The sequence below is a fragment of the Anolis carolinensis genome, unplaced genomic scaffold (genome assembly GCF_035594765.1).
Source record: "Anolis carolinensis isolate JA03-04 unplaced genomic scaffold, rAnoCar3.1.pri scaffold_10, whole genome shotgun sequence".
Taxonomy (NCBI): domain Eukaryota; kingdom Metazoa; phylum Chordata; class Lepidosauria; order Squamata; family Dactyloidae; genus Anolis; species Anolis carolinensis.
The window spans coordinates 20,680,808-20,693,524 of NW_026943821.1; the positions used below are offsets into that span (position 1 = coordinate 20,680,808).

The 12,717-nt window shown below is 42.9% G+C and overlaps 1 protein-coding gene across 3 annotated transcripts in view; it reads left to right on the top strand.

The window, feature by feature from the left end:
* ptp4a2 (protein tyrosine phosphatase 4A2) overlaps nucleotides 1–12,717 on the top strand; it is a 28,202-nt gene that overhangs the window by 9,955 nt on the left and 5,530 nt on the right. For 2 of the 3 annotated variants that reach the window (XM_008117912.3, XM_008117913.3), the window contains exons 2-3: nucleotides 5,463–6,143; nucleotides 8,306–8,398. In XM_008117912.3, coding sequence (XP_008116119.1) covers nucleotides 6,048–6,143; nucleotides 8,306–8,398 — 189 coding nt within the window. In that variant the 5' untranslated portion in view covers nucleotides 5,463–6,047. Of the gene's footprint in view, nucleotides 1–4,367; nucleotides 4,505–5,462; nucleotides 6,144–8,305; nucleotides 8,399–12,717 lie in introns of those variants that run through there. The other variant, XM_003225538.4, reaches the window with a different exon arrangement.

Genomic DNA, 12,717 nt, shown 5'->3' on the forward strand with positions numbered 1-12,717 from the left:
GAAGTGATCCTGGTTCTATCCTCTTCCTGCTGCAAAATGCATGGCCAGTCCTTGGACCTTTGGCAGGTTATTTTAGCTGAACCTAATATACCAGACAGAACTGTGCAATAGGGTTGTATTGAGACCAAAAGCCTGGCAAATAAGGTTTGGGCTCACACAGCTGCTCCTTCACTTTTCTGAAATCTGTCTGTGCTTTCCTGCCCAATCATATCAGCTCCCGCTTGTCCGAAACCTGTGGGGCAACTTCCTTGAGCCCCCTGTCCACACACATTTCCTGTATATTTCCTAGAAGACTCTGGATTGAGCTGTTTTAAAACTTTTTAAATGGCTAGCTTAGGAGAAGAAACTGGTTCAAAATACCTCTGCGTATTCCTTGTCTAGAAAACTCTGAAATTCATTTTGTTGCCACAAGTCTATGGGTAATCTGAAAGCACACATATACACATATGCTCTTGTAAGAAGTGTTAGTTAATACTTCCATTTTGTAGATGGTGGATGGAAATTTATAATTGCTTTTAGAAAGTTTATAATAAATCTAGAATGCAACCCCATGATTTGCTTATCACCTACGAGTGTCCTTGTAGTTTTCCTTAAGGTTTCAGAAAGGCAAAGCTTCAGAATCTCAACCTCGGTGGGCATCATTGTTGATGTCACTGGGGTTCTTATAGTGCTGGTGGGGTGACAAGGAGCTTCAGTGGCTTTAAATACTTGCAGATGCATATTTCTGGATGAATAGCTTTGTAAGTCTCGTACTTGTTAAAACTGACTTGCTAACCAAGTCCTTGGGGGGTACTAGTTACCTCTCATGGAGTTTTCTTGGCAACATTGTTTACAGGAGGTGTGCTTTTGTTTCCCTTGGGCTGAGAGAGAGTGGCCTGCCCAAGATCACCTAGTAAGTTTCCATGGCTGAGTAAGCACTTTGGGCTCTCATCTCCAATAGTCCAAAACTCCAAACCACTAAAGCACTATGCCATGCTGGCTGGCTAAAATCTTCTTACTGCCCTTTATTATTGATTCAAGGAGGAGTAGATTTCCACTTACTTGAAACAGGTATTTTTGGAAGGCAGAAGTAAGGAGACAGGTCTGGTAGCATTCCCTTTATGTAAGTGAATAACTTTTCAGATTTCTTCAGCATCTAATTGTTTGAAATTACGCCCTTGCCTGTCCTGTAAATATATATGGATAAATACAGGCAGTCCCCAAGTTACCAGCATCCGACTGTAGACTCCCTCAAAGCTTTCGGGTTCAGTAACTTCAGTTTGAATCTAGTTCACAGACTGCAAACTTATCCAATACCTTCCCTTCAGTGGTAATGTCATCCTGATTTCCCCTGATACTTTTGGACTAAAAGCCTTTGCTTTGTTGTACAAAGAGCTCTGTTGTTTGTATCCTTTTGTACTGGTCAAATTTCAGAAAGTGTAGCCAAATCCTCAGTGAGGCCATTGTCTGCGTCCTCTGACTGTGGTCTTTGTAAGACACACTTTCACCTCCTTGGATATTTGTTTACCTTCAGACTATAAGAAAATAAGGTGTGAACTCCAATTAATTGTTGCCTTTGCTGCTGCTGCCATCAGGGTCTAAAGCAGGTATGGGCATACTTCAGCCCTCCAGGTATTTGGGGCTTAAACTCCCCAATTCCTAACAGCCTACCCCATTGCAATAAATGGTGATAATAAAATACAGACTATATTTTACCTAACGGTAAATCTGCCTGTGTCTTTGTGCCAGCATCCTAGCCCTGTGAGCAATCTATTAAAACCCCCCAGAAAAACCAAGATTTGACAAAACTTATTACAGTAATGCCAAAATACAACACATTCTCAGTTTAAAAATATTTCTGACTTACAACAAAAAGAGCAGGGACTTTCCACATCTTAAAACACAAGCACCGTTGCAGTGGCATAACCTTGAAGTGCTGCCCTGTGACTCCTGTGAATGAAGTGCTACCCACTGAATTCTCGCTTCTGATGGTATTTATAGTATATATATATATATATATATATGTGTGTGTGTGTGTGTGTGTGTGTGTGTGTGTGTGTGTGTATGTGTATGTATATACACATACTTGGAGTGGGATTGTAAATATAGAATAATTTCCTCTGATGTCACTGCTGACAGCAACATAGCTTTCGTCTGATAAGGTGGCCTGTCCTTCCTGAAATCTAACGGCAATATAAAATGGTTAGTCACTGAGGTGGGACAAGGTCCTTTGAATTTCCTGGAAGATGTTAAGAGGCTAACCTTTCGGAAATCCCAGCTTTGTGTTGTATCTTTCTTCCAATGTGATGCTTGCCTCTTGTGGTCTGAATAGCTGAGAATCACTTTTGGCGAAAGATAGGATACAAATCGATTCAATATAACCATGCCCGCCTGGTAAGTCTTGCATATATAGAAATAAAACTTATAGCTTATGATTTAGTTGAAGCTTTCTTCATTGTTATTGTCATAGTTAGAATGGTCCTTGCAGGTGTCATTCTTGCTATTTATTGAGAGTCCCATAGATGTACACATCACTGGCCTTGATTAAGGAGTGCAGGTGGGAATGCTGATAAGCAAAGACTGTCTGTGTTTAGTCTGGTTGCTTTCTATGGGCAACCTTGCTCTGGAGAAATTACAGAGAATAACGGCAAGGATGTTTGCCTGTGGTGGGTGCTTTCTCTGGACATTTTTAAGCGGAAGCTGGATGACCATCTGTCAGGAGGACTTGTATTGTGTCTTCCTCCCTGGCAGAAGGGGGTTGGACTGGATGGCTATGGGGGTCCCTTCCAGCTCTGTGATTTTTTGATTCTGTGTAGACTTCAGTACAGGCAGTCCCCAAGTTATGAATCAGATGTGTTCCGTATGGTTGTTCTTAAGTTGAATTTGTATGTGCAGTAAGTCAGAACAGGGACTTTCAACAGTGTAACTCCAGCCAAAAATATATATACTGTTAGCTTTGGATAGCATAGGAAAGGGTGAACACTTAAGACATTTTTATCCACATCACCCCCAGCCTTGCTTACAATCCATGAAACCAAGGCAGTTCTTGTAATCTAAAGAGATAGAAACAGAAGAGCGATGCCAGTCTTTTCCGCCTGGCATGTTTGGTTTGTAGTGCTAATTGATAAGGGGCCGCTTTGTGTCCTGTGCATTTTAATTCTAGGCAACATAAAGTTGGTGGTAGTCTTTGGAGGATTCTGCCACGCCACACAGTGCTGACATGTCAGAAGAGAGATAAGCAGCAGTTTTGCAAGCAGATCTCCTGAAATGGGTCCCCTGCCTGTTTTGCTTCTCTTCCCGCCCCTTCCTGCAGTCGCTACTCATCCTGACTCCATTTATGCATAGGTTTGGGGCACCTTTGCTCCTCAAGCAACATGGCTTTTCAATCCAAACCATGCCTGTCTAAAATTGGAGGATATTGGAATAACACTATATAACCCAATTTTTTTGTGTGGGAGGGGCATCCTGCAGCACATTTTGCTATAGCTTTTCAATGAGTATTTCATAGAATATCAATTCAACATAATTTGTGGCAGCCACAAAAACGAAGTTTCTGGAGTAGAACAACTACTTTCGAAGTAAGCACTGCAGAATTAAACAGGCAACAACACTTTCAAACCAGGAACAGACTTTGAAAGTAGTTGTTCTACTCCAGAAACTTTGTTTTGTGGTTGCCACAAACTATGTTGAATTGGTTGATACTCAATGAGATACTCATTGAAAAACTAGAGCAAAATGTGCAGCAGAATGTCTCTCCCGCAAAAACAAAGCATTTGCAGTTTAATGAACACTTTCCATGTTTTTATGATAGAACCAATTAGGAAATCACATTTATAACCGAAGGACAAAAATCTTGTTACATAGTGTTCTAGTTTTAAAATTCAACCATGCCTCTCAGGAGTCGGAAGGGATAGAAAGCTGTATGCTTTCAATTGAAAATTCAGCATTTGGAGGTTCCTAGATCTGTGAAATGGTGGCAGGGGCACCAGGCATCGGGTGGCTTGTTCCAGGAGAGAGCGCCTCCCTCCAGCCTGTTGCTTGTGGTTGGGATTGCTTTGCGATTGCGCTGGAGGGTTCATCTTCAATCAACCCCCCCCCCCCCCCCCGGTCGCCAGGTTACTGGAGAGCAATCCCTTCCTTAATGCATTGTCTTAGCCGGCGCACGTCATCGCCTCGGCCAAGATCAACACGGGAACGATGCAGGTTAGCGTTTCCTGGTATTTGTCTTGTATCGTGCGTCATGGAACACTCTCTGCCTTGTGAAAGTGGCAAGCCAGGCAGCTCTTGGCTTTCGGCTTTCTCCTGGCATGTCTTATGTGCATGCGGTCCGGGAGGAGGAGGAGGGAGTGCTCCGTGAAGCCCTCTTGGCTATGTTTCTGTCGAAACAAAGTCGCCCCGGAGCAGCTTAGAAGCTGCAAACAGGTTTCTATCAGTTGTCTTTGCTTGTGGATTCCAGCGTATGGCTTGCAGCTGAAAGGCCTGGTTGGTGCAGAATTGCGATGGGCCTTTTGGGAAGCAAGAACAGGTGGGATAATGTGATCTAGAGATATCTTAGCCACAGGCGCAAGGCTCTAAAAAGTGGGTCATCAATTAGAAAACTAGCCTTGATTAATCAAAACCAGGTAGTTGAAAGTACAGGAAAGTTGCTGCACTGCAAGATAGGACAAACTTTCAACTGTTGGATTGATGAATCAGGAATGGGCAAACTTCAGCCCTCTAGGTGTTTTGGACTTCAGCTCCCACAATTCCTAACAGCTTACCGGCTGTTAGGAATTGTGGGAGTCGAAGTCCAAAACACCTCAAGAGCCGAAGTTTGCCCATGCCTGAATTAGAGGAAAGTCTGCCAGAAGTGTGGTTATAGAGCATTAGCTAAAGGGAGGAGGATAACAAGGGGTAGCAATCAATAGAAAGTGTGAGGTTCGTAGAATAGTTATTGTAGTTGTGTGTCTAGTATGTGTTTATTAGTGCAGCTATGCTTTATGCTATTGTGTTTGTTTTGGATTTAGTTTTGTAAGATGTAGCAGTTATAGTGTTTAGAGTTTGAAAATCTGCTTTCTTTGTATTACTGTTGCTTTTTATTATTTTTTTCTTTACTCCTTCATAAAAATTAGTATGATATTGCAGTATTGCATTTGTTATATGAATAAATATTCTCAGGTTACGAGTTTGCTTTCTGAAATGGTAACACTTTTGAGTGTTTTGGCTTTTTGTCTGCAGGTTTTCTTGAGCCCTGTCAACACTGACAGTTTAATGCAATTTGAAGCTGGCTGTAGGCTGAGGTGGCTAGGCAAAATACTCTCACGAAAGCATGCCAAAGAAATGTCTTAATGTGGATCAGTGCTCCGTTGTTTGTGTGATCCCCGTTTGGGTCTCCTATGGAATAATCTCTTTCAATTCCAGTTTGAGTCTGCATTTGATGGTCAGTGTAGATGGGTTCTTGGTGTATTTCTAAGCATGGATGTTTTTTTTCCTCCTCTTCTCAGGTTTTCCATTTGAGTCTCCGCCCCACATTTATGGCGATTCTGAGAGTCCGGGCCGACTTCTGCCGGGCCCAGCACCGCTCCCTGGCCGGGAAGTAAGCCAGGGGCTGGGGTCTTTCGTGCCATAAGCGAACTTTGCCTTGAAGAAGACTTTCTGACATCGAGACACACGCCTCAAATATATGGGGTTATCTCCCGCACATTGGAAACCTCTTCCTCTTAGTGACGCTAGAGAAGCCAAGCCTGGCTGAACCCAAGGGGAGAGAGAAGATCTGCCCTTACATTTTCTTTGTGCCTCACCAGTGCCTAAATGTAGAAAAGGCCGCCTCCTGCGTTTGTTTGCATGTAGTAGGAACCTGAAGGGGAGTATTACCTACAGCCGCCAAGGCTGAAGTCGAATCCCAGCGGATGCTCAAGGAAAACCAGCTTTTCTGGATGTGAAGAATCAACCTGAAGGACAAACCCAACGAGGAAAAGCTCTGAACGATCCCTGGACACTTCAGTGGTCTTTTTTTTTAATGTTTTCTGCTGTGAAACGTTGCAAGATTTGATTTCCCCTCCTGACACATTCCCTCCCCCCTCGCCACTATGAACCGTCCCGCTCCGGTGGAGATCACCTACGAGAGTATGCGCTTCCTGATCACCCACAACCCAACCAATGCCACCCTCACCAAGTTCACGGAGGTAAGGAATGGGTGCAGGAAACACAAAGGGTGAAGCAGGCCCTTGTCCGTTAGAAGTGTTGCTCAGGGGTTGGAGCAGGCACTACGACATTTCTTTCAGGGTGGCAGAAACAAATCTTTGACTAGTGCAGGTCCTACCTTAGATACAGTCCTGCATTCCTTTCTCCCTTCCTTTCTTTCCCTCTTTCTCTATTAATTCCTCCCTCTCCTCCATTCCCTTCTACTCATTTCTTCCTCTTTATCTTCCTTCCTTCCTTCCTTTCATTTTCTCTGACTCCCAAACTGTTTTCTTTTCTTTTTTCTTTCTCCCCTGAGAATTGTTGTTTGGTGAGGCACCAGTACCCTTTGGTGGAGAAGGCTGTAACAGTCTTGTAAAACTACAGTTCACAGGATTAAGCCATGACAGTTAAAAGTGGTGTTAAACTGCATCGTTTCTACAGTATTGATGCATCCATGAATTGCTTCCTTCCTAACTTCCTATGCAGTTCGGTTTCCATATTTAGGAGAAGAAATGTAATTGCACGCAAAGACCGAGGTTGCTTACGTATCCTTGCCACGTGTTAACATTGTCCATTGCTTTTTCTGTTTAGAAATCCCCAGATTGCCTCCTCCCCCTTGTTGGTTGACTGCCAACCGGCCATTATTGATCCCGGTGACCTCAATGTCTGTGTGGCCCTGCAGCATGGATGACAATGTCATGAAGGTCATCTCCCCCATCCTCTTTGTGTCAAATAAGCGGATGCCACCCTGCATTGGCACAAGTGACCTAATTTCTCACCGCTCCTTTTCATGCATCATGTTATAATTGGTGCACCAAATTCCGCTGCTTAACCATGTGTTTAGGACTCTTCTTGGAGGGATTGTCTTGCTGGTGGCCAGAACATTCCTTTGCTGCTTCATCTAATAGAGATGGTAGCCTTCGGTATAAATCTATTGGTAGAAAGTGTGTGTTTAAAAACTAAATGGAGAGCTTGATGCATCAGCCATAGTGATACAATTTTCTTGGTAGGAAAAATAAGACTACTTATTTTCCATGTTTTACACCCAAACTAGAGTGTTTCCTTACCCAGATAGTAATTTGTCCCTTCAGGGCATTGCCAGGAGACAAGGCTCTCTCTTCATCAGACGTAAACTGTCTGAGGGCTGGGTTAACCAGACAGCCACATGCTACCATTGAAAGGAGAGGTTGTTGGTGTTCTATTTGCTGTTCCATATTTCCTCTGGATTTTTTATTCATGCTCCAGAGGCTTACCACTTAACAATATTACATTCCCTCTCCTTCCAGTTAAAAACCCATTTTTTAAATTTGGTTTCTTTTATGCCACTGTTAGATCTTGTCAGCCTTGTCAGGATGACAAAGAAGTAATATGGAAAAACAAAAGGCTTCTGCGGTGATAAAATCAGTGTAATTTTGAGGCTACTGTTAATTCAGTGCCACTGAGGCAGTTACTATTTTTTCTTGGGGCTTGTTTGAATAACTGTTGCAGGCCTATACACCAGGAGGGATATCGCGGAAGCACCTTTCCCTCTGCCCTGTTTTTATTATTTGCTGAGAATTCAGAGGCAAGAGAGATGCTAAATATATTGCTTTCTCATCTTTGGCTATGGTTGTATGATTCCTTTTTCATGTGCAGTTGGCACTTTTTCCATGTTTTCAGTATGGGGTTATGTTGGTTCAGAAACTGGCAACTATGCCCAAAACCCCTATTTTATGCTCCCAACAAGTGGTATATAACTCAACTACATTTTCTTGTCACTTTTCCTCTGTTATGAGATAGTTTGATGCTGGTAGGTTATACTTTTTGTCAATGTTTGACATCTGATATGCCCCCAGTTACTTCACAGTGAATGCAGGCTTGCCTCCTGTGGCTTAAAGAGCTGACAGCTTCCTTGTGCCCCTTTTCTTTAGCAGGTCCTCTTTTTAGTACCTTCCCCTTCATTCTTTTTGTCCTGATGTTCTTGGGCAGTTGACGTTGGTGCTGGACAGTCACTCTCCCATTTGCTTCTACTGCAAAATGCTGCTATCCCTTGGGAGGCGACAAACTGCTGTCTGTCATCAGGGATCGATCAAGCCTTCAAAGCAAAAGAGTCTTTTTCTTTGTGTTCGTTTCAGTCTTGCTTAGAAATGTCAGTTCGACGTATTTTCTGTCTCTCTTCTCAAAGGAGCTGAAGAAGTACGGAGTAACCACCTTGGTGCGAGTCTGTGATGCTACCTATGACAAAGCGCCTGTTGAAAAAGAAGGAATCCAAGTTCTTGTGAGTATTTGTCTCCCCAGCTACTTGAGTATGTTTTTGAAATGTCCATATTGATGCGAGTCCCATGCGCCATCGAATTTAATGTGCATCTCAACTTTCAAAAGCCTGAAACCAAAAAAAAGTACTGCCTAATGTAATGAGTAGCGGCAAAAAGTGCCATATTTGGCCAAAAAAGGTGCACATTACTGTTATTTCCTGCTTAGGATTCCTTGAAAAACAAAAGTATTAGGGCACCAAAGCTTCCAGCATGGAGAGGAAAATTTTGGGGTGCATTTACACTGTAAAATGAATCACTTTAACTGCCTTGATTCAATGCTATGTGATCACGGGGGCTGAGAGTAGCTTTTGGCACAGTGAGATAATATGGGGGATCCCCGTTCTATTTGCTATGGGATGGAGGGGCCATATCTGTCCTGGAAAGAGAAGAGAATCCTGAGCTGTTCTTAATTCAGCAGTCCTGCACGTCCACCATATTGCCAGTGTAGGAAGGGAAACGGTGGAATGAATGGAGCCTTAGTGTGCTGCTCTGGTGCATTGTGAAGGTTGGCTAGCCTGTAGCATGGAATATCTACATGCTTAGTTTAGGGGAAATCCTGATAGACTGCCCATTTCTAGCCAGATGGGCCATAAAACAAGCTCCCCAGCCTTTTGTCAACTAGATCTCCAGGATAGAAGTCAGGCCAGTCTTAAATCCAGGATGAGTGTTGTGTTTCCAGCAAGTGGCATGATAATGTATTTTGGGTTGGAAGATCTGCCTTAGATTCCCGTTATAGCTTCCTTGGTTAGATTGCAGCCCGAAAAGAAAAGGATGTCTCCATCCCATAGCGAAAAGAACAGGGATCCCCCGTATTATCTCACTGTGCCAATACCATCTTGACATCATCAAATCTAAGGCACACCTCAGTTTTCAAAATACCATCTTGACATCATAAAATCTAAGGCACACCTCAATTTTCAAAACTCTGGAACAAAAAAAAAGTGTTTTTGGTGAATGTCATGCACAGCAACAAAAAGTGCACTCTTTGGAATTTGGCCAAAAAAAGGTGTGCATTACAGTGACTACATACTTATAATTTCTTCTTTAAAAACAAAAGTGTTAGAACACCAAAGCTTACGGCAATGAAAAAGAAAACTTGGGATGCATCTAATCCCTACCCTCATTTTAACGTAATTTAGCCAAAAAAGATGAGCATTAGATTTGAGTAAACATAGAAGATATCCAAAATTCTCGTTATTTCCCCACTCTTGGAACTCTATTTTCAAGGTTCATCGAGGAGTTTGAAATTACTCCAAAGAAACCTTCTATACTCCAGTTAAGAAGTCCTTCCTATCTGCCCTCCCTGATAACAGCTATTTAATTTTTGTTCACAAATTTGAGCTTCATTAAATCAGAGCAGAATCACATAATCGGGTTCTGCCTGCGATGGCAAGGCAAAAAGTGTGTCTGAACCTTTAACCAAATTACTTCAAATTCTCAAATGATCTTTCCTGCTTCCTTTATTCTTAAGTTTCTAAACGTTCCTCAAATCTAGCAATAATTGTCTCCATTATTTCAGGCAGGGGCTTCGGGCGTTTGAATAGCTTTGTAGGGAATCAAACGCTTCCCTTTGATACCCCTTTGCTTCTTCAGCACAGTGTTTTCAGCGTAATTGTTCATCATTCACTTCGCGCCTATCTCAGAAGTCTATCTGTCTTTTCATTTCCACCTAATTTTTTAAGTTATTATTTTAAAAGCTTGTGAGGCATGGATTAAATGTCTCGAATTCATCTGTGAGCAGCTTCTTCGTGTTTTCTGCATCTCAGCTAAGAGAATTCATCATTTTTATGCCTTCATTTCCTTCTGCCCCTGTAAAGTGTAAATCCCAAATAAAAGGAGAATCAATAAAATGTTTTTTAGAAGAGAGGAAAGTGCCTAAATGATTGGACTGTCATTCTTTCATTTTGTAACAATCAAGCGTAATGCGCAAAATCGGCATGAGATGTAATTCTACTACAGATTGTTCATTCTTCAGTGCACTAACTGCAGCCTTGGAATGGCATGCATTTTTCAGTATTAGCTGTTCTGTTGTTGACACAACGCGATTAGGATCTGTGGCCTTGAGTCGACAACTTCCTGTGCTTTCTGCAAGTGTCGCTCTGTGCTTAGTAAAATGATATATTGCTCTCTAATGAAATAACGCCATGTGAATGTGTCTTAATAGTTAATGCTATGGGCTCATGACAGCTGTTGTTGTTTTACAAAGTTTTTAGCCTCCTCTGCCTTAAACGTCCTGGTGCATCCCCAAACTACAACTCTCAGGATTCCATTGTATTGTGTCACAGAAGTTGAAGTGGTGCCAAACTGCATTAAGTCAGCAATATAGATGTACCCTAGAATGAGCAAATAACAATTTCCCCGTTTCTCCCAGCATATTTCATTAATATGACTTGTTGCTAGACAGTGGATCTAAACCTGTGTTGTCCCCAGGTGTTTTGGCCTACAACTCCCAGAAATCCCAGCCAGTTTACCAGTTGTTAGGATTTCTGGGATCTGGGAGCCCCACAGGTTGAGAACCACTGTGCTAGAGACACAGGGCCCGGGATGATCCTGGGGGACATATGCGAGTTCCATTTTGTCCCCCCTCCTTGGAGATAAGGTGGGGCTATACATGCATTCCTTTGAGATATTACTTGTAGGGATGTATGGGAATCACCTACAGCAGTCACTCTCCCTCCTCTGGCAGATGGCGGATGAGGACATCAACTTGGTCCGGCTTGTTTGCTCTGGCAGTGTTGGTAAACAAGCGCATGCAGTGAAGGGATTAAGCGGAGTAAAGGGTGAGGGGGTGGGAGGGTGGCCTTGGCGCCAGGCCCTGCCAGCTGCCAAAGTGTTTGCAGGTTCATGTATCTTTCAAAAATAGCCTCCTGTCCAACAGCAGGCCTGACTGAAGGTAATACACAGCAAATGCAAGGGCTGGGTTCTTTTTTTTTTTAAGAGGCTTGGGTTTACTATAGGGTGTTTGCAGAGAAATCGCTCAGTGTAGGGGGGAAACACATGCTTTTCCTCTGTTATGGGCTCAGGGGTGAAAGATGTAGCCATTGGTCAATGGGAGCAGCTTTTGGCCCCGGATGGCTCTTGTTGGTTCAGCCTCTTGTGTAAAATAATGTATTCCTTCGTTTCTAAAATGCCATCAGTTGTAAGAAGCACCCCACCAACAACAATAATAAGTTGCACTCGCTTTTTAGATATGTTTAGGGGAGTAGGGGGAGTGTGTCTTAGAAACAAACTTTTTTATGTCTAAATTCAACCAAATGTATATAAATATTAGCTTTGGATTGCATAGAGGAGGGTGAACACCCCTGTGGTGTTTGTTTTTCTGTCAGTGCCCCTGTGCTGGATCTGGTGAAACCAAAATGCGCTGATGCCAAATGATTCTCAGTTTTGGTAGCCTTCCTGTTGAGTAATCTCCTGTACTTCTCTTCATCTGAGAGCTGGAAGTCCCCCTTTGCACCGGCATCTGGTCTGATAAACCACCACAACCACAGCCTTAGGGAGCTGTTAACCTGTGAAAAACCTCAGGCTTTACAGTCTCAGCACCGGGTATTTTATTCCGTTGCCGGAGGTCTCTTCCAGGAACTGTGATCTTGTCTGTTTCCACCCTGATAACGTGGTGTGCTTTTGATCGGACTGAAAAGAATCCTTTCCATCAGAAATGTGTTGAAGCTTTGGGTTTCCTTACAAGTTCAAAGTAGACAATATGCTTTGTCTTTCTGTCCCACTTCCTTTCTTACCTGAGGATTGTCTTTTGCTCATCCATTGTCTCCTGTTTTTTCTATGTCACACCGGATGTATCTTTAAACCTGTCCCTTCAAAGCAAACTAGGGATTTCTTTCCTTCTGCAGTTGTGATTTTGATCAATCTCTATTTTATGGTTAGCTCTGATGATCTAGTCATATTGTGTGACTGATACAATTCAGGCTCTTCCAGATAGGTCTAAAGAAGTGCGGGTATCATTTCGGCAGGATTTTCCAATTGTAGGTGACAGGAATATCCTTTGGATAGTCCCCAAATGCATTATTGCCTTTGCTGGTGCGTCATGCGTCTCATTACACATCCAGAGTGCAGTCTTCTCTCTTGAGTCATGTTGTTTTCTAGGGAGAGATCAGGCTTGGTTTGCTCCTGGGCCCAGTGATTTGGATTTTTCACAGTCCATAGAATCCATAGAATTGTCCTCCAGTACTACATTTCGAAGAGTCAGTTTTCTTCTCGTCAATGTCCTTAACTGCCCAGCTTTCACAGCCGTACATTAAAATCAAAACTGCTGTGGCACAGATGGTCC